This window comes from Miniopterus natalensis, chromosome 10, assembly GCF_054644295.1.
Source record: "Miniopterus natalensis isolate mMinNat1 chromosome 10, mMinNat1.hap1, whole genome shotgun sequence".
Classification (NCBI taxonomy): Eukaryota; Metazoa; Chordata; class Mammalia; order Chiroptera; family Miniopteridae; genus Miniopterus; species Miniopterus natalensis.
The window spans coordinates 441,554-468,121 of record NC_142090.1 but is presented as its reverse complement, the minus strand read 5'-3'; the positions used below and the strand labels follow the sequence as shown (position 1 = coordinate 468,121).

The following is a 26,568-nucleotide window of genomic DNA, read 5'->3' as shown; positions in this document are numbered from 1 at the left end:
CAGAACAAGTCCCAGAAACAAACCACACCGTCAACTGATTTGCAACAAAAGTACCGAAGTGGTAAGACTGGGGATAACATGGGTATTCTTATTCTTACTACATAGATCACACAAACTACTTTTTTTAAAACATAAAAATATTCAGTTTGAAATTTGAAAAGCATAAAGCAATACACACCCTGAGCAGTGATAAGGCCTCCCCAGATCCCATCCCCTCTCTCAGGCAGCTGTCACTAACTTCCTGATTCTCCAGGGAGGAATGTTTTCTGCACATCTGAGCTAACATGTCGTGTTCTGTGTCACACAGCTGGTGTCTGCACCTGCTTCCATTCTTCCATCTTAGAGGTATATTCCACATAAGCTCAATTCTTCTCACAGTCATGCAGCATCATGTCATCGCATGAATGCACCTCAGGTCTGCACAGCTGACCCTACAGTGAATGACCTGTGAGCCTGTTCCCAAATCCTGGGCATGACAAAGTACCCTTTTTAAAAGTGAATTTCAGAGAACCACTGTGTGGAGGGAAAAGGTAACAAATGCCAGATAATCATGAAGTCGAGACCCTTACAACTAACATGCAGCCAAGAGCTCACAGCACTAGAGCTGGGGAAAGCACCATGGACGTTATAATAAACCAATGTCTCCTCACCTCCTTCTGTAAAATGTGGTGTGGAGGAAGGGAAATCTCATCTTGGTATTCTCCCAGTTTAAGTGCTTACTATGTGCCAAGTTTTAAAATATTTCAACAAAAACGTTTGTGCACATGATAAAAATATAATGTAAGGTAGGAGCTGCTCACATGAATGTTTTCAAAAAGAAAACACATACTGATGACATTTTTAGACTCTTCAATGGAAATCACAAGACAAATAAATTTTATAAGCTTAACTGGCAGACTATACCAGACATTGATTAGTTTAAAATGTGATCACTAAAACCTTAGAATTAAGTGCTCTCTATTTCTGTGAATGGAAACAAATGCACTCATTACGTCATGTATGGAATAAGAAAAGCCTTGTTTACCCACCTTGGCAGCCCGCACGGCTTTGACTTTCAGCAGCATTTCCACGAATGCCACTCTCACTTTCTCCGAATTGTCATGGAGACTGTACTTCAGTGTTGGCAGAAGCTGCTCTAATAATGGGTGGCTTAATTTGTTATCCAAAATTATCGGCAGACACTGCAAGAAATGAGAAAGAAAAGATTCAAAATCAAAACTAAATAGGTTCAGGTAGGAAAACATCCAGGTCTATCTTCACCAGAACTGCTGGTGAAATAAGTAAACACACCTGCAGAAAATGACACTTTCTAAACGGTGTAACATAAACATATGGTTAATGAATTAGTATGGATTCAATGCCTGATGATGGCTCATCCGCTGTTTCACCCAAACAAGATTAGAGCAGCTATACAGTAACTTTCAGAGTGGAGAAAAACACAGCACCACCGCTGGTGGAGCAGCTCCAAAGCCACCTGTGCCCTTTATCCCTGGCACCAGCCCACAGGTTCCCTGCATCTGCTGACTCCATCCTGCATGACCCGCGCTCCCCAGATGGGAGGCCCAGTGACCTGCCCAAGCTCAGCCCAGGCTCTGACGTGTCAGAAGGTTGATATGCCCTGCCACCTTCTCTTTCCAGTCATTAGGAAAAAAGATTTATTATTTTAAACAACACATATATCTTAAAGATCATACGTAAATGTTTACAGATGAGATGATACGTCTGGGATTTGCTTCAAAGTAATTGTGGGAGACGATGGGTGGGCTACAGAGAAACAAGATGGGATATGTCCTGGTAACTAATGAGACTGGGTGACGGGAGCAAAGATATTTTTGTAGGTTCTTATGAAAAGTACATATGGTATATCAAAAAGGTCAATTTTAATGTATAATAACTTAAAAATTTTTAAGTACGTACAGCTCCCATTCTAAAATGCTTCCCCTTGGCCCCCAACACACACAGTGGACTATTTCTAGAAGATAGTTTCTGTAGAAAACATTTTTAACTTGGTTGTTAACACCTTATTGGACGTACGACAAACATGTCAACAGTGCTATGTCTATGTAGGATTCTGGGTGGTTTTTAACTTTTTCTTTCTCTGTATTTTCTAACTAATCTTCAATAAATAAATAGTGTATAGGATTTAAAATAAATAAATAAATAACTTAAAATCCTACCTTAAAGACAGAACAGCGCACATCAGCCGAGCTTGTATCAAACGCCAGCTCCCCGGTCACTTTCTTGAGGAGATCAATAAGAATGGTCGGAGGCATCATCTCCCAGTATTTGGAAGTTATTTTACAAACGCCAAGTATCCCTGCGGAACGGACCATCGGGTAAGGATCTTCTAAAAGGCTCTATAAGCAGGAGGGGAAAAAGGCTTAAAAATCTTAAATCAGTTCCCTTTATATCAACATTTGCTTTACACAAAAGCACTCTGGACACAAGTTATAGAAACACGGGCCATGCACAGGCCCTGGATCTCTGGCCACAAGTCACTTCCACTGCTGAATACTGAAAGAGGACATCTAGACCCACGTGGTGCTGTATTGGCCAATCCAACCCACAGGACCTGGCGACCACAGGGCCTCCAAGCCCGGCCCTACCGCTGGGCGGCTGTGGCGAGATGCTGGTACTCCTGAGTACCACCCTGTTAGACACGACTACCAAATCACTCCCGAGTTCCCACAGGGCTGAAACACACTGAACACAGAATAAAGTCATTCTCCTCTCAATGACTCAGTCCAGACAATGGTCGTATGGACCTGATGGAAATACAGGGCAGCATCTGGAGAATCACACACCACACACAAAACTCACAAAAACATGGCTCTATAGTTAACTCCAATTCACAGGAAAGACAAAGGGCAGGGGATGTATCAATGGCACTGTGGGGAGAGGTTCTGCAAAACCTGGAATGTGGGAAACAAAAGAATAACTTGGCTTCTTCAACAATAAAAACAGTAAGAAAAAGAGAGAGAGAGCAGAGATTGCTGGAGAGGGACATCATACTGTAATTTCAACTTTCTGCCTTGCCGAGATTTTTCATAATCAGTCAGAAAGCAAACAAAATGAAGTATCTAAGAGTGTCATGGGTAACCACCATTATTATGGCATTTTTTTCTATCTCTGCCTACAATTTTCTTCTACTAACTAGGGAAATAAATGTTTTTAGCTTGTGCTGGGAAACCTGAGAATGTGAGGGAGTGTGGAGCAACAAGCAGAGGGCAGCACTCCCCAGCAAGGTGAGCAAGACCCACAACACCCAGGAAATAAACGTCGCCCCCTCATGTCCTAATGCCTCTCTTGAAAGCTAGTCATCTGAGAAAACAGCTGCCACAGGCTTTATCTGTGGGCTTGCCTTACACACACCCAGTGTGTGCTCCTTCCTACGACCCACAGCTCTACAGTGGGCAGTATCACCACCCCAGGTCGCAGGTGAAGAGACAAAGTGACCTGCCCAAAGTTACTCAGCTAATAAGGAAGAGGTGGAGTCAAATCTGGAGGTACTTTAACCCCTATGTTATGCTACCTCTGCTGTGGAGACAAGAGTACACAAAAAACACTTAAAACTATATGAAGTAATAAATAATTAATGTTCCAAAGGAGACGAAGAGGAAGAGAAATGGGCACTATGGGCCCATGCTGTCTGAGAGGCACCAGGGAGAACCAGTTTCCTTAAAGAATGTCAACATCCGGAAAGCTTGCAGTTGGGGGCGGGGCACCCGCAGACATAGGCGGACGGCCAGGACGCACGCCAGGCCAGGTAGAGCTGTGGTTATAAGGAGCTGAACTGCATGGATACGTACATAGAGTTCTTCAAACTGTTTCTGAATTTCACTGTCCATTTCAATAGCATTGAAGCTTGGATCTCTAATAGGAAATGCTTCCACGAACAGCAGTGCAGCATTGGAGCGAACTTCAGAGTTTCTGGCCTGAAAAAATGAGGAAGTATTTCAGGATCCAGGGATGAAATTCCAGAGTAAAGCTCCTAGTACTCAACATAGACTCACTCACGAAAGAAAGACAGCAGTCCTTCCTTAGTCAGCAAACTCAGCCCAGTGTCGACAGACATAAAAAGACTGTCTCCTTGTTCAAAACCCACCTTGTGTGACTGTCACATTCCACCCCGACACCAGTCACCTGGGCTGAAATCCTCCTGTGTTGACCTGAACACCCCTTAGTTTGTCAACCTGGCTCCATTTCAGCAGGGGTCTGGAGGGACCAGGACACCCAGCCACCTCTGCAGACCCCACCACCTCCGATTTACTGAGCACAACTACCCCCTTCCAACTGTGTGGTCAGTACTAAACCAACTCAGACTCCCAGTCTGATGGGCCTGAGAAATGCTTTTAATAGAACAAAACATTCATCCCCAAATTTCACAAAGCTCCCGGCCTCCAGTCCTGTTTCTACTGCCTTACGACAATTTGAATGGGCGTGCGTCTACACACGACAGACTGATCGGCATGTGCACCTTCAATCCTCTCCAGAGGATGGGCTTGTACAGTCTGTAGAGCATCTCCTCCACTCCCTGCCGAACTCTCTTCTGGTGGTGGAAGTAACTCAGCACCTGGCCAGGAACAGGAGAAAACGGGTGATGTTCCTTTGTGAACGAGCATCCAGGATCCTATTTGGAAAACCCTCTTCGCAGGACAGGCAGCCGTGCTCCCGAGTCTAACGACTCTCCCCAAGGACAGGCAGATGCACTGACAGCGTCTACACGGTCGAGCAGGTGAAGGAAGCCTGCGGCACAAATGACCATCAGGGCCTACCAACCGCCACACAACCTCATAGCCTTCAGGGTGAAATGGGAAAGGGGTCGGGCCAAGTGCTCTCCACGGCCCATGGTTCTAAAATGAGCTAGCTACACCTGTTTGGGTGTAAGAGCCAGTCCAGGAGAGGCACGCATGTACCTCACCACGAGTGTCACGGCCTAGTGGCCCTTCACAGTACGAGCTTAATGCAGACACTGAGTCTCCCCAAGCCATCCGGACGATCAGAAACAAGCTGCTCTTTGAGCTTCTACTCCTTTACTCTTTTCTGCTCCTTTCTTTCACTGCCACAATCTTCCTGCCACTCTTTTAATCCTCACTTGAGGATATATGTACTGAATTTAGAGAGAGAAAAGGAGAGAGAAACATCAATTCGCTGCCTCCCCACACATACTCCGACCAGGGATCAAACCTGCAACCTAGGTATGTGCCCTGCTCCAACCAGCTGAGCCACCTGGCCCGGGTGTTCCTGCCACTCCTCAGACTCTTGTCCCCAACACCACCAAGTCTGCCTCACTTCCTTAATCCACAACTCAAGGGGCTAAGATTATATACATAAAAGTGGAAAATAAATGAAACAGGCTATAATGTGACGGCCTATACTTTAAGTGAACTTGAATCAACTTTAACCTAAAAGACCACAGTCTTAAGATTGTGTTTTCTGATTTTTCACCTTTAGTTTTTTATTGATGTGATAAGTGATATGAGTCTATAGGTTGTTTTTTGTGTACTATTATCAAGTTTGGGTATCAATGTACATATTTGCTTCACAGAAACATTTTTCAACAGCTTTGTTGAGATAATACACATATCATAAAAGTCACTCTTTTAAAGTGTACAGTTCGGTGAGTTTTAGTGTATTCAGACTGGGGCAACCACTGCTATCATGTAGCTTCAGAAGATTTTCATCATCAATGTGGGGACTTTCACTTTCCAGTGACTTCCTGAAGCTTCTTTCAACCTATCAATAAAATAACTTATCATATAAACATAATGTTTATCCAAAAAAGGATATGAGGAAACAACTATGTTATGAGCAGCGAGGACAATTACTTAGAGTCCAAGAATGCACTTCACTTGAAAAGTTAAATCTAACATTCTTCCTTTTGATTCTTTCTGTGCATTTTCCAGTAAATTTACCAAATAGTGATATCTACACGTAAAATATCTTAATCACTCACAGACCACAGCAGAAAAAACAGATATGAAGTCTTTAGTCACTTGGTACCATGAGGGAGGCACCCATGTCACAGATCTGTAGTTTAACACGATGCCACTCCTGTGACTAACAGAACCCGAGACACCAAACCACACATGTGGCCACAACAAAAGAAACCACGCTGAGCCAGGGGTGGACAGGGGGTGACTTCTGGGCTGTTTATGTTTGGATAACTCAAACTAAATCATCAATAACAAAGAAATGTTCTCTTATCCATTCAAACTTTATATAATATTTACATTCTACAGATAATTGCAATTTCACTATTCAAAAAAGGAAAGAGGTGGCCTTTGTCCATTTAGCTTCTTGACACTCAGCTGCCAAAAGTAACAGCTGATCAATGTAACAGGGGACTTTCTAGCCCTCTTGCCGGCCGAATCCTACGATCACCAGACACCTACCAGCATGACGAGGGCACCGACAACAGAGCTTATTTAGTGAGACCACTGACAATATAAGGATAAAATTCAGATCTAAATTCTGAGATGACCTTTTAAAAACAAAATCTTACCAAGAGAAACTAACAAAACATTATCCCATTTGGTCTGCAGAATACCAAAATGGAAATTTAACGTATAAAAGTAAATAATAAAAATCTCAACTATCATTTTTTTTAAAAAAGCGGCAGTGGCAGTTAGAAAGTGATGATTCTGGACATTTTTATGACAAAGAACTTAATTAAGGTGGTTTAATTAAGTTCTGAGGCCGTAACAGTATTCCATTGCTTCCCTAATTAGAGCTTTTGGGGGAAGGATACAACTGCCAGACACTAACATCAAGATTCTGGCCCAACCAGCATGGCTCAGCAGCTGAGCACCAACCTATGAACCTGGAGATCCTGGTTTGATTCCCGGTCAGGGCACATGCTCGGTTTGTGGGCTCGATCCCCAGCGGGGGGCGTGCAGGAGGCAGCCGATCAATGACTCTCTCATCATTGATGTTTCTATCTCTCTCTCTCTCTTCCCCTTTCTCTCTCTGAAATCAATAAAGACATAAAATAAAATAAAAAGATTCTGAAAAATCCCTAGAACTGATTGCCACCAAGGCTTAACTTCATTTTAAAATTTAACAAAAACAGTTACCTGAAAACGGAAACAATGAGACTGATGTTAAGAAGGCACAGTGAATGCGGGGAGACCGACGTTAGGAAGGCACAGCAAACCTGGTAGGCCACTCACCTCACGCACCCTGGAGTGCACTGGAGATCTCCGTGGAAGGTGGACCCCGTGGTACATGAAGTCCTGGATGCAGTCGCCCTCAATCGTCTGGAAAAACAACACAATGGAGTAACACTGGGGTGTATGGGCAGGACAGCAGAGCAGCAGTGGAGCACAGAAGAGTCCCATCTGTTCACCTTCTACCTCACGAGGGAGAACTGGCTCCTTCCACCAGAGATTCTGTTTAAGTGTACACCTCTCTCTAATTTCACCAAAGAGAACAGTTAGTCTCCTTTCTCTTATTTGATGAGATACTAATCTGTGACAATCGGCAGTTCAAGCCAGCAGGGCTCACAGACTGAGTGAGGCTGGGCACCCTCAGAGGGCAGGACCTTTCCCAAGAGACTCCTCAGAACTGCACTGACCTACCTCTAAGATGGGAGCAGGATTCCACATTGACTGGAATGAGGTCTTTCAGGGCTGCCACCGCAAGGGGCAGGGCACAGGGTGGGCTGTGGGGAGCTTCTAGGTAAGCCAGGGCACTACGGTCCTCCAGCGGGGAGACTGAGGCAGGGCCAGCTGCCAGGAGTAGCCCAAATCCCCAAGGGACTGATCTGAATATCCGGACGCCATGGCTTTAGTTAAGGCATAGGGAGGCTTCCTACTAATGTTAACCTCTCCTCCATCACCTCTCAAGTTCTTTCCTCACCTGAGGCCACTAACAAATCCCTGCATCACCACACGTGGGAACCACACTGCCACCTCGGGATGAAGGAGATTCTCGGCTCCACCTCCCAGGACTTGTGCCACAAGCTGGGCCTTTAGAGCCACCAAGCAGAGTATGGACACTACAGAATATGGACAATAGCCAGAATGTGACCTAGCTTCTCCGATGTACCAACAGCAGAGGTTTAAAAAGATGAAAAGGAGGGAGGGACAAGCGCCCTGAGAGAGTGACAGGACGCCAGCAAATGCCACTGGGAGACTTGCTGGAGCCACACACAAAAAACCACTAAAAGACATTTTTGAGCCCTGGCCAGTGGGTTCCACTCCCAGTCAGGGCGCATGCCTGGGTTGTGGGTTTGATACCCCGTTGGGGTGCATGCTGGAGGCAGCTGATCGATGTTTCTCTTTTATATCCATGTTTCTCTCTCTCTCTAAAAGAATCAATAAAAAAATAAGTAATTTTTAAGACATTTTTGAAACAGAGATGAGAAATTTAAATATGGCTTCATTATTTTTAAGAATGCCCGCTGCATGCGGCAGTGGCACTGTACAGCCCTTCCTAGACACGCACACTGAAGAACAGACAGAAGATGGCATGTCTGAATTTGCTTTAAAAACTTGGTGAGAAGAGAGGAAACAGAATTACAATCACTGGTGCTAATCTGGCACAGACCTAGTCAAACAATTAAGTTCTTAATTATAAGTTTCTATGCTTTAAACTACTACTGGAAAAAAGAGGGACAAATATTCCTTATTGTGAGCTAGTTTCATGCAGTAATAAAACAATGCAAGAAAATGCATAACAATGCCCTGGTTTTGCCTTTTCTCCTAAAAATTAATCTATAAAACTATTCCAGAAGTTGATAATCTTTTGTTTTCTAAAAGTAGAAGTCAGTAACAAACGCCACTCACATAAACCAAGCTTAGGCAGGCAGGGGAGCAGAGTGGACAGAAATCAACTCTAGACATCAGGCACCCCCCCCCTCTGGCTGCAAACCACCCCCCACCCACCAACTCTGGGAGCATTCCTCAAAAGGAAAGACGCCCTTTTGACTTAAGGTAAAAACTTTACTCTTGGAGGAAAAGAAAACACATTGGAGAAGCTAGTATGAGAAAATGTAAGGGATACCAGACAGGTACTTTTTGACATTTTTGAATATTTGTGATTGTGAATTATACATACAGACATATCTTCATGATACAGACACTGTATGGTCATTAGAGGTGAGCCATATTCAACACAAATGTCTCTAAATTCTCAAAAGTAATGTAGTAAAAGGAGCAGCCTGTGGCTCGCACGCAGTGCTGTCCACCAGGAGCCGGCAAGCCGCAGTGGCTTCCTTCCTTGTCTGGCTTTCTCCTCACCCGAGGATATTTGCCAGCTGATTTTTCAGAGTGGAGGGGAGAGAGAAACATCGATGTGAAAGAGACACATCAACTGGTTGGCTCCCTCACGTGCCCTGACCGGGGCCAGGAATCAAGCCTGCATCTGAAGTACGGCCCTTGGCCAGACTAGAACCCAAGGCCCTTCAGTCCGAGGGCCAACGCTCTAACCACTGAGCTACACCAGCTAAGGCACAAGCACAGTTTTAAGTGTTCTAGTGGCCACGTTACAAACAGAAAAAAGAAACAGGTAAAATTACTTTAATACTATGTTTTGTTTAACCCAATGTACCCAAGCACTACTGACACTAACAGGAGCCTCTTTCGTGACCACTCAGGAGGAGAATGTAATAAAATAAGTGCTGCCTGGCTGACACAGCTCAGCAGTTGAGCGTCGACCTAGGATCCAGGCGATCAGGGTTCGATTCCCGGGCAGGGCACATGCCCAGGGTTGCAGGCTCGATCCCCAGCAGGGGGCGTGCAGGAGGCAACCAATCCATGACTCTCTCATTATTGATGTTTCTAGCTCTTTCCCTCTCCTTTCCTCTCTCTGAAATTAACAAAAATATACCTTAAAAAAACAAAAGACAAGTGCTAACGTAATGAAAATACCTCCAATATTTTCCCAGAAGCCTTTCTCCAAGCTCTGAAATAAACTTCCGCAACGTGTACCATCAAAGATCTATGAAAAAAATTTTAAAGTTAATGCAAAGAATTATACTTTTAACATGTATCATTCCAGGTTCTCCCTACCCCGGGGAAGAATCTTGGTGCAGAGTGACTGTAGACTGTCCACTGCCTCCGCAGTGAGTAGGAAAGGAGAGTTTTGAGACTGGAACTGAAGTATAAACTATTTTCTTCCTTCTCAGTCAAGACCTCCCCAGAACATTCCTATTTTCTGTGAAACTACCAGGACATAAGCCTAGAACCAAATTCTTAAATCTACATAAAATTTAAATCTAAATAAAATTGTCAAAACTTTGCAGGCTACTAATTCTAAAAACTTTGCAGACCTGAGAGCAGCAGTTAGGACTCCACTGGTTCCCCCAACATTGTGCAAATGAGGAAATGGAAGCGGCCTAGTGAACATCAGGCCCTTCACAGCGAGATTCCGGAGCAATTCCAACCCGGTGCTCACACTGCTGCTGGCAGAGGGTCCTTTAATGCAGCAACAAGCCCACCTCCAGAGCCTGAGGACTTGACTTTGAAAGGCAGACTAAGTGCCAGCCCCAGAGCAGATCCAGCACTGGCTCTGCAACCAGCAGGCCCTCCCCATGAGCACCCAACTCTGGGTGGGCCCTGGCGGGGGTGTGTCTCTGCACTCTCCCTGCAAAGTCACACAGCTCAGTGTCAGTAAACGGGGAGCAGGTGTGAAGTTCAAATGGTGGCAAATGTGCCACTGAGACACAGCAAGGCTTTACTGTGACCAAGCTGAGGTTTAACAGCGGAATAATTTGACTATTTAAAGAACTACCACATATTAACATCTCAATTTTAATGTCATTACTGAAAAACAATGATTTCCTATCCATGGAAAATAAAACACCCACTTACAAAACAGACCACAATAAATAACATAAGAGGTCATTTCTAAAGCTTCCAAAAGATTAATGTAACTTTAAAAAGTCAAGACAAATAGAATCTTTCAAAATCAGATTAAGGCAGCACAAAATATTACCTTTAATACTTACTTCTGTAATCCTTGTAGCTGGTTTTTAACAGTTCCATGGATCATTTTAATAAAATTTGTATTCCAATTGAAGAGAGAACTAAGAAACCTCCTTCCCTGTAAATTTAGAAAATAGGATACAATGATGAATTAAAACCAAATAAAAAGTTCCCAGTTGGTAAAAAACAAAAAATTCTTTGAATGTTTAGTAACACTGAAGTTTGCTATTCCCAACAAAGGAAGATCTGTAATTATAACTTGGAACCTGCAGACTGAAGTGAGATGGGTAAGCGGCTCCTCCTGGGTGGGACGGCCAGGGGAGCCTTGCACTAACAGCGGTTGCAGGACAGGCAGGTGGTGGCAGACGCCACCAAGCTCCTTCCTGTCTCTACTTACAGACAGGCAGTGACCACACTGCCTGCAGTAAGCTAAACGGTGTGCACACCTATTGCCTGGCTGCCACGGTGTCTACATAACCATAACAAAAAATGCTTGAAATCTTCCGTTTTGGGGTGGGAATGGAATTGAACATCAGTTCATTTCATCTTTAATAAATGAGAAAACAGATGACTTGTACATTTAAGAGGCTAAGTAGTTGCCCGGCTAGAATTTCCAAGTACATACAGTCCTCAAGTTACAGATGGCATTCACATTCATGCAATGTTAATTTATATTCACTGCTGGATCACACGTATGAGCCTAAGAAGCAAAAACGTTCACCCTCTGTAGAGTGCATAAAACACACCTACCAAGGATTTCCCTGGGGACGGCACCTCCTCAATGCTCCCAGCACACTGTCTATGGAATACTATGGAAATGCAACACACATTCCCACACATGGCAGGGGAACCTGCATGCAACAGGCTAGTTAAAAAAAAAAAGTATTTACTGGAAATAACTTGTCTGTAGAGTACAAGATATTTTTTGTTTACTCAGAATGACTGAAAACTGACCTAACCAAATTAATGACTGGTTAGGAAACCAAGTTCAGATATCTTAAATTCAAAAGAGCATGCCAGTAAAAAAGTTGTAACGCTCACAGGTATATATTTGTGCCTCTGACATATACTTGCACACGTATATGTAAGTTAGACAAATGCAATTCATCAACTGCTGTGTGTAGGCCAATGAAAACAAAGTTAACATGTCTGAATCCACTCTCAGCTTCTTCACGCTCCCCAAATTTCCTGACAATCCTGGAGACTGAGGCACAGGCCGTGTGAAGAGTCTCTTCCAGGGATGACAACGCAGTAACAGCAATAAGTGCAATCAGAGCACTTCCTGTGAGCTTGGCCTGCTGGGCGCCGCACTCAAGTACCACGTGCATCACCTCCTGTGCTCCTCACAGCTCTACCCCTGCTTTACAGAAGGGAACACAGGCTGGAAGTGGTCTGGTCAGGGTCTGCCCTCATGAAGCGCATGTAAAGGAACTGGACACAGCCCCTCAGACCCCAGAAGCCAAAGATCTGGGTCAGTACGGTAACTACATATGGCCCTGGCACCTGGCTGGCTGAAACCATGCACTGTGGTAAGGGCAGACCAGTCAAACCCTGTCTCTACTTCTGACTGGCTGTGAGGTCTCAAGCAGATTCTCCATGTAGAAGCTTTGAAACTGGAACTCCTCCTCCTCCAGGAAGTCTGTCCCCACCTCGCTCAGGGAGGAGCAACCACTTCCTCTTTGCCTCAAATATATGCCTGTTGGGCCACTAAACACAAAGGCTACATCCTAAACACGAGCAAGTTTGCTGTGCGCCCCTAGCATGGGAAAAAGTCACAGCTCATGACCAACTACTGAAAGGCATCATCCCACAGAGCCACGCAGGCCACGCTGTAGTTTTTAATTCTCTAGTGGCCACCTTAATAGAAGTAAAAAGAATTCATTAACTTTAACATACTTATGCAAGCCAATATATCCAAAATATCATCATTTAAATATATAATAAATATATAAAAGTATCATTATTTTTTAAAACTATATCTTTATTGATTTCAGAGAGAAAAAGGGAGAGGAAGAGAGAGAAAAAAACATCAATGACGGGAGAGTCGTCATTGATCAGCTGCCTCCTGCACACCCCCAGCTGGGGATCGAGCCCGCAACCTGGGCAATGTGCCCTGACCAAGAATCGAACCTCGATCTCCTGGATCCTAGGTCAATGCTCAACCACTAAGCCACGCTGGCCAGGCATAAATATATGAAATTAGTGAAACGTTTTACATTCTTTTTCATACTAAGGTTTTTTTAAGATTGAGAAAGTATGTGTATTTTGTAAAACTTCACCTTGAAATTTTTGAGGATCTTAATTATTTTTTTCCTCTTAACTGAAACTCAAATCCAAAGCAACAGTAATTTCAGAGCCTTTTCTGTGTCACTTTAGTGTCCCTATCCAACAGAGTGGTCTGAGCAAGTGACTTCACCAGCCCGGAAGGATGACGGACTAAGTAGGAGGGCCAGAAAGTCCCCCCACCCCACTTCCTCCTGCTCCAGAGGTTCAGCTAGAGCACTAGAGCCCTGTGAACAAGCCTGGGCAGGGAGAGAGATGGGCCACCCAGTTGTTCCAGCCCTTTGTGCAGCATGGGCACACATGGCCACACAGCTGTGGCAGAAGAGCCAGCATGTCACACAAGTGTGTTCAATCAGAGGTTTTCACATAAGACCACCAATCACAGAAGCTGAGTCACTCCCACTCCACCCCTTTAGAACATCATTCTAAATGACATCAGGATTCGCTTCAGAACAACCCGAGTGGGGTGGGGAGGTAGGATACAAAGGATACAAGATTGGTCATGTGTTGGTATAATTCATACTAAATTTTGAATCCAAGTGTATTTTATACTTAAGGTCACAATTTAACTAGCCACATTTCACGTGCTCAGCAGCCACACATGGGCGGGACCATGAGAATGGACAGTGCAGCAGAGGGCCAGAGCCTCTCTATGGATTTACTGGATGGGCAGAAAAAAAAGACTGTGTGATGGCAATTCTGAGTGTACGCCAATTAGGAATTAAGTCTGAGGGTCAGACCTAATCCATGGGGAAGAGATTTCTCAACCTTGTTTTTAATCATTGTTAATTTAAAATGCAATCAGTTTCGCCAGGATTGGCACAGCCCCTCCCCCCCATCTGATTTAATGATGAAATAAGCAATGACTTGTAAATGTTGCTTAATATTGCCAGGCAGTGAAAACACTTTGCAATAAATAGCTCTCAGTGGCTCAGATGACTCATTACCACACTGAGCACAGTACTAACAGCAACCATGTGAACTTGGAGAAGACATCCATTAATAAAAAGCAGTTCACAGATACACCAGAAAAGAAAAACAGGTTACCTCTTCTTTCTTGATGTAATTAATACTTATGAAGCACTCAAGTAGCATATTTTTAATTTCTCTACTTTCCTCTAAGTCGTAATCAAAGCAATACAAAGCTTGATGAACATGCCAAAGTCGACTTATGTCTGCACCCTAGGAAGGGCAAAAAAGAAAAAACGTGAGAGGTTTACAATAAACAGAAAGGTCACTTTTCAAAACAACTATAAGAATATTTTATATCATAAATAATTACAATTCTAGATTATCAAAAAGAAAGAATGACAAGAGAAAACAGTTAAAAATTTGCAAATGTCACTTGCAACTCTAGAGAACACTTATTAATCCTCAGGAGGATATGTTTTTATTGATTTTTTTTTTGAGAGAGAGAGAGAAGGGAGAGAGAAACATCGCTGTGAGGGAGAAACATTGATCAGCTGCCTCCTATACACAGCCCAACTGGGGATTGAACCCACAACCTAGGTATGTGCCCTGACCGGGAACTAAACCCACAACCTTTTTGGTCAAGGGATGCTCCAAGCAACTGAGTCACCCAGCCAGGGAGAGAGAACACTTTTTTAAAACAGGAAATGCCAGCAGAGACACTGATGCCCAGCATTGTCCCCCAGTTTCCTGTGACTGAAACGTCTGCGTCTGCACTGTGCAGTGTGACAGCTGTTAGGCCATCAGGCTGTGCACCAATTGAAACATGACTGGAGCGACTGGGGAAAAAACTTTTCCTTTCCTTCACTTTAAACTAAATTTAAATTTAAGTAGCCCCATGTGACTACTGGCTACTGCAGTGAACAGTGCAGGTGTCGAACATTAGGAAGATGCAATTTAAAACCTAACAAAAATAGCCAGAAAATAGATTTTTTTTTTTTAAAGTCAATGCTGGCGTACAGGTAAGTCCTGACATATAACAGGGCTTTTTGGCACTCCAGGGCCGGCAGGAGAAGTCACGTAGCCAGCTGAGGGTTCTGTCATAAAGTTGACTGCTCCCTGGAGGCCAGTGACTCTCACAAGGACTTAGGAACATGAGTAGCCCGCACTTTCCAGAGAACTGTTGGCAATGTGCATCAAGAGATGCAAGCTCAAACCCACCGACCTACAGATTTCATTTCTAGAAACCTGCCATAAGGTAGGAGAGACAAAAGGTAGGGAATGCCAGAGAAATTCCTAACTATCACTGAAGTGACAACCATCACCTTGGGGGTGGAACTGTGGGTGGCTTTATCTCCATTTCCCCTTTTCTTTATTTGCTCCATTTTCTAAGATGAATATAAGTATCTGCTGTTGCTTGACTGGGGGAGAAAGGAGTTCTTTTTCTGGACTTGTGAACTGTATGCCAAAAATTACACAATGAGAAATAGCCCAAGTTACATCCAACCCTCCAGCACACTTGTCTGTTGGTCCCCAGGCCTGGGCTGCAGTCTGAAGCAGTCCCTTTCCACTCCGACAGTGGGCACTGCACCTGGGTCAAAGGCTCTGCCTGATGACTGCCACCCCAGTCCTCCTTTGTGCACATCCCATCTGTCCTGTCCCAGCAGGAGGCCTGCCTCTGAGGACCACAAGAGCATGGAGGCTACCCAGCCTCTTGTCTCAGGACTGCCACTCCCGTCTCTCTTCCCACCTGAGCTCACACGGGCAGGCAGAATTGGAGTAGTCTCCTTGTGACCATGAAGTGACACAAGGGAGGCCAGGGCCACTCATGCGAGACAAAGGAGAAGCCACTGAAGTCAGGCCACTCACGAGCAAACACATTTCCTAACTGGTATAAATGCGCTCACTTTTTAAGTCAAGTGCACACTTAACAAGCAAACATACGGTTTTCGTCTGGAGACTCTTCCTGAGCAGCAAGGTGAAGGCCGTCTTCCCCATGTCCTCTTTGGCAGGCAGGCCCTTCTCCCACCACGTCACACACAAGCCCTGGATGGAGCTCTGCAGCTTTCGTTCAGATTCCGGTAGTGCATATAAGATTCCTAAAAGAGAGGCCATAACTGTTCCACTGGTAAGGGAAATCAATATTGGTTCAAATTCAATAGCACTGAGCAGCGATTTTCAACCTTTTTCATCTCACGGCACACAAACTAATTTCTACAATTCTGAGGCACACCAAAAATGTAATTTTTGCCTGGCATAAAAAATAGGTGTAATTTTGATTCATTCACGCTGACAGCTATTGTTGTGTTGGCTGTTGTCATTTTTTTATTTGACAATCGAAGGGAACAGAAGTCAGTGCGCCCGACTCAATAGTCAGGGGTTGCAGGTTTTAAAACTTCTTGCAGCACAAGTTGAAAATCGCTGGTATAGATTCTATGGCTTATAAAGGGTTGCTAAGCAAATATTAGTTTATGTTTGACTTGCCAAAGGCTTATATACATTATTTATAGGCCACAAATGATGGTAATTAAAAAGTTGTTTTACTGCTATTATAAAGCAGATCCATTAGAAGAGAGAACTTCAGAATGGGAAGACTCAGGGGCATGTTGCCAACCCCCTCACTGAAGAGGCAGGCACTGAAGCCGTCCAAAATAGGTGCAATGACACTATGAAACAGTTCACAACAGGGTCACAGCAGGTCTGCAACCACGAATCCGCTACAACCACCCTCAGTGTGTTGGCTTCAAATTCTGGCTCATTGGTGGAAAATAGTAAAAGCAACTATTATAATAAATACAAAAACTATAGTGCTTTTATTAACAGAAAAGCTCAATAATTAAAATACTAACAATGCACCGTAATTATAACCCACAGACCTCTGAATCCATCTCACTACTGCAAAACTGGAAACAAGAACAATACCAGCACCAATCATTTTACAGAAGTTATTTGGAGATGGTGCAAATAAGTAAACTGTGGTAACATTCACCAAGCACCTGGGAACTGTTTTCACACTGATTAGGTACAACTTCTTAATAAGACACCATTTCAGTGCAAGATTCTGAATACAACGTCACATGCACTACACAGACACAGGAGTCTGAGTGATGCTGAAAACGAAGAGCTTGTTGAGAAGGTGGCACACAGAGTTCCTCACAGCCACACAGTGGAGATGAGGGCACACGGGACGTTTTTCTTAAAAATCATTACTTGAAACTACTTTTATATCTATAAAATAATTTTATACAATATTTTATAATCACATCTTCTAATTAATTCAGTCTAGTGTTCCTCCTAAATTAATAACTACAGTTTTACAGTTTAGTTAAAACTTGAAAAGTACCATGCTATAAATTTTAGTATTGTATAGGAAAACTCCCCTAAGAGTCAACAATTACTCCATGGTCAGGGTCATAACATATGTAAAGAAAAAGTTCAATGTCACAAACGTTTGGTTAAATTTAAACTACCTGGCAGGAACCACCAGCTGAGAAATTTAGAATCAGGCCTTTTTCCCTTAATAAGTGTTGGTCCCTAGGTCAGGTGAGACATTCCTGGAAGCCTGCAAACAATGGCAGTCAGCTGCCCAGAAATGCACATTTGCGCCACCTGAAACATTTACATGCAGCTTAAAGTAAAGTAACTACACAGGACAGCCCATGGAAGAACACTCTACTCCTTGTCTGCGTGAAGTGAGAGAGCCCGATTGCAACAGGGAGCCTTCGCACCCCTTCCCTTCACATCACCCCCCTTCTAAATATTCCCCACGGCAACAGGCAGCTTACCATTCAATATAACAGCACATTCCAGTAGGGCCTCATAGTTCTCACTTTCATTTATTACAGATACAGAAGCAAGAGTCACAGATGTCACTGCATGAATTATTTCTAGGATTTTTTTCTATAAAGAAAAATCAAAGTACGAGTGAACTAAAATCAATGTAAAATTCAACTTTTAAAAGAAATGTAAAAGCTACTAAATTTATAAAAGTCAGGTCACACTTCTAGCTTATTCTAAAAAGTGAATTAAAGTTCAATACAAACAATTCAGTTGTCCAAAAAGCACAGCAGCACTGACTACTAGGTTAATGATGTAGGGTTATAAAAGGGTAAAAGTACAACAAACTTCTAATACTCTTGACTTCAAATTTTAAATTTTACTTAACTTAAAATTCAACTATACACAATAACTATCTTTTAACCAAAAAAGGGAAAATATTTTGTTTCTCAAAGACCAATACTACCATTTTTGAACCATGTTCTGTTTCCATACTGTCTGTGCCCTGGGCCTCCACGGGCTGCCACCCCTCCACGGGGCTTTCTAAGAGCACGTCTGTTAATAACTTCTTGAGCCTCTGCCATAGCTCTTCTTTCTGTTTCCTTGATAATTCATCTAGTAATTCATTTAGGTTGAAAGGGTCAGAAGCATCTTCCTATAAAATAAACAGCAAGTGTTACATTTCGAACACAAAATATCAGTTCTACCCTTTTCATAAAGGCATCAGAGGAAAAGTTTAACTGCTCATGTTGATACAAGTTCAAGAGTTTGGCCCAGTTGAGGTGGCTCAGTGGTTGAGCATCGACCTAGGATCTAGGAGATCGAAGTTCGATTCCTGGTCAGGGCACATGCCCCAGGCTGCGGGCTCGATCCCCAGCAGGGGACGTGCAGGAGGCAGCTGATCGATGACTCTCTCATCATTGATGCTTCTCTCTCTCTCCCTTCCTCTCTCTGAAGTCAATAAAAATATATTAAAAAAAAAAAAGTTTGTTACAGTTTTCAAAACCCATTCCCACAAGGAAGGACAGGGTCATCGAGCAGAAAGCAGCAGACCCCTCCTCCACCTATTCAGCCAAGTATCCTAATCTTCTGAGTTTAAAATTTCACCCACTTAGCAAAATCGTCCCTAAAATCAATCCATCCAGATGTCTACCATTTTCAGGCCTATAATTAGGTTACAGAAGTGTGCCAGAGCTAAAGTAACAGTGCGGCCAGGCCAACTGATTGCGATTAAGTTTCTGGTCTTCAACCCAGTGGCAGACCTCAACACCCACCTTCTAGTCACCTGTAAACATCCTTCTCTCCCCTTAGCCAATGAGATTATTTCAGAGCCCCTCAACTATCCTTAAAACCACTGTTCCAACCACCACTTCCTCTCCCTCTGAGCACGTGACCTTACCTCCTCTTTGACACAGCAAATAGAGGCCATTATCAAAGGGCAGAGAATCCAGCTTAGAGGGACTCCCTGTAGCCAACCTGACCACCAAAATAGTGACAGTAGTGAATTATAACCCATGAATAGAGTAATCATCATGGGGCCATGCTGATAATACACACATGTACACACTGGCACGTTACAGAATGCCAGTGGAAAAATACAGATGGAATATGGGGTTGGAAAATCAGTTTTAGAACCATGATAGTAATTACTGATTCATGCAACAATCTCCAATGGCTGCTAAACCCAGTGTGTGCAAGTATGATAAGAAGTAGGGTAGTTACCTCGTCTCAACTTCCCCACAGGTCACTTATTAATTACCAAGCTTTAATGGAGAAACCTGGTGGACACCCACCCTAAGCGACAATCAAAATTATAGCACCAATAACGGGGCCTCCCCGGCACGTTTCTGCCAAAACCCACACAATGAATTTAACCAGATCATCAAACAAAGGCAAACTGAAGGATATGCCACAAAGCAGCTGCCGTACCCTTCAGGCTCTCCCGCCCATGATGGGATAGCTGGAACGAATGAAGGCACCTCCAAGAACCTTCCTCATCACGGCACCAGGTGACCCTGCGTCCACCGTGCTACCCAGATGTTGCTAACTTTTGCCTTTAGATTTTAAATTAATATTGACTTAGCTTCATCATCAATTTGGTTTGTGATTTTATTTAGCACTATGGTATGCTGTTTGCGATAATCTTAGACTTCAAACCACTCGTGTACTATGTGCCTCAGACAAATCACCTACACAGTTTTCGTATGGACACCTCTGTGGTGAGTGCAGCCTAGTTTCTGCTGGTTATTTTTGAGTTTACAGGACACCATTTTATAATACAAATCATAGTATAAGCTCATTTCCCTCACAAAGAAAAATAACTTGATGCATGTTGCTACCAATTTATTAGGTTCTTCTCTAATTCTGAGTTATCAGTAACTTGCTTTTAGTGCATTATCACGAGCCAGGTGTGCCTCTTCTGCCCATAGTCACAGTATTTGGGGCCAGTGCCTTAAACGTTGGGGTTCCTCAGAGTCCTGAGCTAGGCTCGTTTTCTCTTATTCCACTACAGACGACCCCATGACTAAGTTTCTACTGGAGCTGATGACATTCGACTTTGTCTCTAGCCCAGACCTTTCCCAGGCTTCAGACACATCTACCATCCGCTTCCTGGGCTGTCCTATTCACGTCCCCCAGCAGTCACTCCACACGCCCAAAACTGAGCCATCTTCTCCCCCAAACCTGCCCCCTGCCCAAGTTCACAACCTCACTGAATGGCTCTACAAGTCAGAAAACAGAGACCCTCCCAGGCCCTTTCCCCACCCGTGTCCAAGCAATCCACAGTGCCGGCACCCACCCCCTCCCGTTTCTGTGTCCTAATCCAGCCATTTGAAGGGAACAGCCTCCTCACACTCTCTGCCTCCGTGTACCTCTCTTCAACCTATTTTCCACGTGCAGCCAAAGGGCAGCTCTGATTTTTCTGTAGTCTCTTCTGCCCCACTTGCTCTTTCCCTTTGGTTGTTCTGCACACAGGTCACTCTCAGCTCAAAGGTCCCATGCCTCAGGACAGTCTCAACTCTCTCACGTGGTAAAGAAAGCCAGGACCCAGCTTCTGCCCCCTGTGCCCCTCCCCTCATGCTGCATTTATACACTCCACTGACCCTTCATGCTCAAACACAAGGTGCCTCTGACCGGCCAACTTCTATGTGCCATATTCCAGGGCTGAGCTTCATAGTCTTTCCATGGGGATGGGAAGCAGTCCACGGCTGGGGCTGCCCCCTCCCCCATCTCTGCCACGTACTCTGCTGCATGTACACACCTAGATCCACAACACTATACTAACCTGAGGACAAAGAAGTGTCTTGTCTTCCTCACTATGCCACCATGCACATAGAACAGAGCAGCAAATATTTAAGTAAATAGAGCACATGCATTACCTCACTGCGCTTCCTTCACCACCTCTTAAAAGCAGGAAATACAATCTGTGAGTAGCTGTCCATCAGCAGGTCTGTATTACTGCACTTTATTTTTTTAAGTAAACCTTGATCCCTAAGGATTCACTGAGATGACTATATTTCATCTATGAACATAATTTTAGAAAACTGTTTACATTAACAGAGAAAATCACAATGAAGCCAAACATAAAACTTACATCAAGTTGAATGAACTGCAAAAACTCCCCAATCAGCTCCTTAGACACCGCGTGAATGAACACTTCACGTTTTTCCATGGCAGAAGAAATCGCGTCTCACACGTCATTTACTCTGTAACCCTGGTGGGAAATGCATGAAAACTTGCATTTGCAATTATATCTTCTACATGACGTAATTTGGTACTAACATCCAAAACTGCAAGGAAATCACCTATGGTAAACTGTAGAGACCACCTATGGTAGACAGTGTCTAACAATATTCTGACATAAAACAAGTCATATCTAAAACATAATTTCCTTATTTTCATGACTGAGGATAGTGTCAACATAACATTGTTATTATCGATTGTTAGTGAAATTGCCAACTAAGGAACGAAAAACCCACATGGCCCCAGGAGGACCATGTACCTCGTTACCTCCACAAGGTGCTCAAGCAGGTCTGTGTCTACTCAGCAAACAACAGGCTGGTCCTGGCTGCTAAATGCTGAAGACGGTCCCTTTCCGAAGGGCCTCCAGAAAAATCCGTTACAGCTGCTTGTTTTTTAGTGTGACACAGGCTCACCTGGGAGCTTGTTAGCGTGAGTATCAGGTGTGCTCAGCCCAGCACACTGCTCCCAACCCCTGCGGGAACCAAAGCTCAACTTGTGTCCCCCAAGAAACCCTGTTTTCCACTGATACTACCTGAACTACCCATGCCGTCTGAAAGACACCAACCCAAAGATGAAGTCACAGCCAAATGATGAAACATGCAGGGGTGGGCAAAAGTAGGTTTACAGTTGTTTATATGGAAAAGACACCCAGGTTATTATTATTACAGTAGCTTTATTAATTCAAGAGAATGTTACAATGGCACAAGAAACCTACTTTTGCCCACCCCATATATGCAACAGGATCCCTCACTTTATAATAAACAAAAACCTGCAGTTATACATGAAGCAATATGGAAAATTACTGGTACCAATGGCAATGATTATGGGGAAAAAGAGCCAAGTTAAATATAGGATCTCAGATCTGAGGGTCTAAATTAAACCAACAAAAGTAGAAAATAACTTCCCCATACAAGTACCAGTGAAGTCTGGCCACCTCCTTCCACACCTCCCGCCAACTCTGAGCCGAACTTCCTCTGGCCAAGCAGGGCCACAGCTGGACAACCAAAAATGGCTGGTGCCCGCTCACCACTTTAAAAAACAAGCAACATTTGGCCCTGGATGGTCTGCTCAGTGGCTAGAGCATCCGCTGGAGGACCAAAGGGTCAGGGTTTGATTGCCAGTCAAGGGCATGGACCTGGGTTGCAGGTTCGATCCCGGCCCAGGGCATGCTTGGGAGGCAACCCACCCACGTGTGTCTCTCTCATGGTCGTCGTCCCCCCGCCCCTCTTCCACGTTCTCTAAAAATCATGGCGGGGTATCCTCAGGTGAGGATTAACAATGAAAATAAATAAGTAACCAAGCAACAGGACGGAGAAGTGTAGCCAACTACGAGGACTCGGCTCTCCACCGGCGGCTCTGGGAGCCCCGCGCCTTTCCTGGGCTCGGGTCCCTCCTGGGCCTCGGGTCCCGGGTCCCGTCTGCGCAGAGCGCCCGCCTCCCGCACCCTGCGCGTCCCCTCGCTCTGCCACCAGCGCCCACCGCGCCCACCTCCCGCCAGCCCGCCGCCCAAAGCCACGCCGTCGGCGCGGTGCGGTTTGTGCGCACACCCCGCGCGGCTTCCAGGGCGCGGGATCCTCGCTCCGCCATCACCCCCCAGGTCCGACGCCACCTGCGGGCGGCGCCGGCACCAAGAACAGAGCCCCTCGGGCTAACCGCCCTCAGAACCGAGACGCTTGACAGCAGGTTCGCGCGCACGACCCGGGCTATCTTCTCGGGTGAGAACCGGGCGGGGTCCTTCCTGGGGGTGAGTCCCGGGCCGGGCGGGGTCCTTCCTGGGGGTGAGTCCCGGGCCGGGCGGGGGTCCTTCCTGGGGGTGAGTCCCGGGCCGGGCGGGGGTCCTTCCTGGGGGTGAGTCCCGGGAAGGGCGGGGTCCTTCCTGGGGGTGAGTCCCGGGCCGGGCGGGGTCCTTCCTGGGGGTGAGTCCCGGGCCGGGCGGGGTCCTTCCTGGGGGTGAGTCCCGAGCCGGGCGGGGTCCTTCCTGGGGGTGAGTCCCGGGAAAGGCGCGGGCGTCGTGGGCCCAGGCCCGGTGCCCTCCTCTGTCGCCTCCTCAGAGGCGCCGGCCGGGCCGTGGGTTCGGACGCGGCCCACGCGGAGGATGCGGGCTGGGGCTCGACTCGCCCGACCCGCCGTTCCCGGCCCCCCGCCCCGCGCCCTTGGTGGTCGGCACCCCCGGCGCTCACCTCGTCCTCGGGACCCGCCGTTTCCCGCGCTCGGACCAGATTCAAAACCGCCCGCCCGCGCCAGCGACGCGATCCTCCCGCGCGCGCGTCACCACGCGCCACTCTCGCGAGATCCGGGCGCTCCTGGGCGGGGCCACTGGCGGGCGCGCCCCTCCGCCCGCGCTCCGGCCCCGCCCACACGCCGGGCCCCGCCCCTTCCACGCGGCTCTGGGTCAGGCGTTTCCAGTCGGGCGTCCAAACTGGATTTACCGTCGGCTTGCGCGGTTCCGCCTGCGTGTGCATGAGGACGGCGCCCCAATAGGCTGCGCTGCGCCTGAGGACGGCGCCCCAATAGACTGCGCTGCGCCTGAGGACGGCGCCCCAATAGACGGCGCTGAGACTGAGGACGGCGCCCCAATAGACGGCGCTGAGACTGAGGACGGCGCCCCAATAGACGGCGCTGAGACTGAGGACGGCGCCCCAGTAGAGCTGCCCTGTGACTGAGGACGGCGCCCCAGTAGAGCTGACGTCGCCTGTACATCCGGTGGCCCCCCACTCTCTCGGGAGCGGACCCCGATGGACCACACCCGCGTCCGCCCGACCCCTCCTCGCCAGTGTTTCTAAATCGCACGATCACGTATTGCGCATCTTTACGTGTTAACATTTGGAATAAGACATATACACATATTAGGTATTTTGTGACCATAATGCTCTGCACTGGACAACTTCCACCTGCATGGCGGATAAAAATAGATCAAAAGCATGTAATTATAAAATGTAGGTACTGATTAATTTGAAACTCGTTTTTTCTTTTGGAGAGGAAGGGGGCGGGGGGGGCACCCGGATGAGTCGCCGCGGGGCCGCCTCCCGCGCGCCCCCTGCTGGGTGGAGCCTCAGCCAGGCCTCCCGGCCCCAGGCCCGCGCTCGCCGCCTCCCGCGCGCCCCCTGCTGGGTGGAGCCTCAGCCGGGCCTCCCGGCCCCAGGCCCGCGCTCGCCGCCGGGCGGCCGGGCTGCGGGCTCCCGCCTCCCGCCTCGCCCGAGTCTATTTTCTCCGTCGCTCTTTCCGAGACAGGGACGGGAGGGGGAGGCGCAGGGCGGGGCTCCCTCCCGCGGGGCCGGGCCGGACCAGACGCGGCAGAGGTGGCGCCCCGTCGGCGGAGGCGAACCCGGGACCCTTCAGTTCAGCTGACACTTTAACCACCGAGCCAAACCAGCCAGCGCTGACACTAAAATTTTTTGGAAGCACACCTTTTAATGCTATGCTCGAGACTATTTTAAAAATCAATTTATGTTTCCAAGGATGAATATTCTATTCTGATTTTTCATGTTTATAGATGTAAATAGAGAAAACTTGCACACATAAATAAGGGCACAAAAGTGAAAAATTAATAGCAATGTCACACAATTCCTTGAATGTATTTTAGTTAAATACTAAAAATCACACACTGATTCTCATCAGTTTCTGCTAATTCCATTTGTATCAGCTAATAACTTGATTGGGCTTTCCTTCCATTTTTGTTGAAAGCAACAACTTGGAAACAACCTGAATTTCAAAAGGACTTTTTACCTGGTCACTTGAAATCATTCACTTTGTGAAATTCTAGGACATTTACCCAGAAACCTTTACCCAGGTACATTAAATTATTATTAACTATATCAGTTACTCTTTCATTTCAAGGCACTTTTGTGAATACAATTTTTTTTAAATAAAAGCTTTTTCGTTTGCTTTACATGTTTTCCCCACACCTTGTAGAGCTATAGGTTTAAATCAGTTTACAGAGACTGTCTTCCAGACAACTCAGGCCTCACTGTCAAACCAGTCAACTGAAGCAGAATTAACTGTCGGGGTCTGAAAGAGTATTGCCAACTACTGAGAAACACAGTGGGTCTCCGGGATCTGCTCCGATCGTCAGGGGCACCAGGCTGCCGGGCCTCCCCCACTCCTTCCTGCAGCTGAGTCAGGACTCGGAAGAAGACTGTCACTGAGGGTCCGGCATGACGCGTGGGCCGAGGCCCCATCTCTTGAGGCTTTGTCTTTCCTTGTGAAGGGGGAGGGGAGCCTCAAAAACCCAAGGCCTGGGTCTGCTTGACCTGCCCTGTCCTCCCTGCCTGTTCAAGCTGATCTTCACACAAAGGCCACATTCCGAGGTCACCGCATGTCCCCACACACTCTGTCATACCCTTCTCCTTCCCCTTCCCCACTCACCCCCAAAGCCTGAAAACCTCAGTCCACTGACAGCAAAGTCCTGTGCGCGCACCCTGTTACCTGCACGCCCCCACCTCTGTGCCACAACAGCCCTCTGGGAGGACACGGCCCCCCTGCAGCCACAGCTTCCATTCTTGAGACACCCAGAGTGGCCCCTGTCCCTGACTGAACCCAAGCTACACGGAGGTCCCAGGAGGTTGGTGGGCAACGTGTCCTAGAACAACGCCGTCCAATGGAAATACAATGTGAGCCCACATGCCACTATGTGCCTCTAGTAACCACACAGAAAAAGTAAAAATAGTTCATCATGTTCCCTATTAAACCGCATAGATAAAAATATTGTCATTTCATTAATATAAAGTTACAGCATTTTGGGGGTAGGGGGACCGGCCTATTAGAAGTTTCTGGTACTGAGGCAAGCAGGGGGAGCCACTGCCCCACTTCACACTGGGGGCCACCCCCTCCCTCCACCTGTCGCCCTCTTTGCACAGCTGCTCCTCCCCCACGTCCCTGAATGCTGACACCCAGGTCCAGCCCACTTTCCACTCCTGACCCTTCCTTGAGC

The 26,568-nt window shown here is 46.3% G+C and overlaps 1 protein-coding gene across 3 annotated transcripts in view; it reads right to left on the bottom strand.

Moving 5' to 3' along the window:
- NCAPG2 (non-SMC condensin II complex subunit G2) overlaps positions 1-23,886 on the bottom strand; it is a 49,400-nt gene extending 25,514 nt beyond the window's left edge. For 2 of the 3 annotated variants that reach the window (XM_087820893.1, XM_087820892.1), the window contains exons 1-13: positions 23,819-23,885; positions 21,490-21,609; positions 18,364-18,552; positions 17,906-18,020; positions 16,065-16,219; positions 14,259-14,393; positions 10,952-11,046; positions 9,873-9,942; positions 7,173-7,259; positions 4,478-4,573; positions 3,810-3,935; positions 2,178-2,357; positions 1,029-1,181 (exon numbers count right to left, since the gene is read on the bottom strand). In XM_087820893.1, coding sequence (XP_087677019.1) covers positions 1,029-1,181; positions 2,178-2,357; positions 3,810-3,935; positions 4,478-4,573; positions 7,173-7,259; positions 9,873-9,942; positions 10,952-11,046; positions 14,259-14,393; positions 16,065-16,219; positions 17,906-18,020; positions 18,364-18,552; positions 21,490-21,567 — 1,479 coding nt within the window. In that variant the 5' untranslated portion in view covers positions 21,568-21,609; positions 23,819-23,885. Of the gene's footprint in view, positions 1-1,028; positions 1,182-2,177; positions 2,358-3,809; positions 3,936-4,477; positions 4,574-7,172; positions 7,260-9,872; positions 9,943-10,951; positions 11,047-14,258; positions 14,394-16,064; positions 16,220-17,905; positions 18,021-18,363; positions 18,553-21,489; positions 21,610-23,818 lie in introns of all 3 variants that reach the window. The other variant, XM_087820891.1, reaches the window with a different exon arrangement.
- Positions 23,887-26,568: the final 2,682 nt, after the last annotated feature.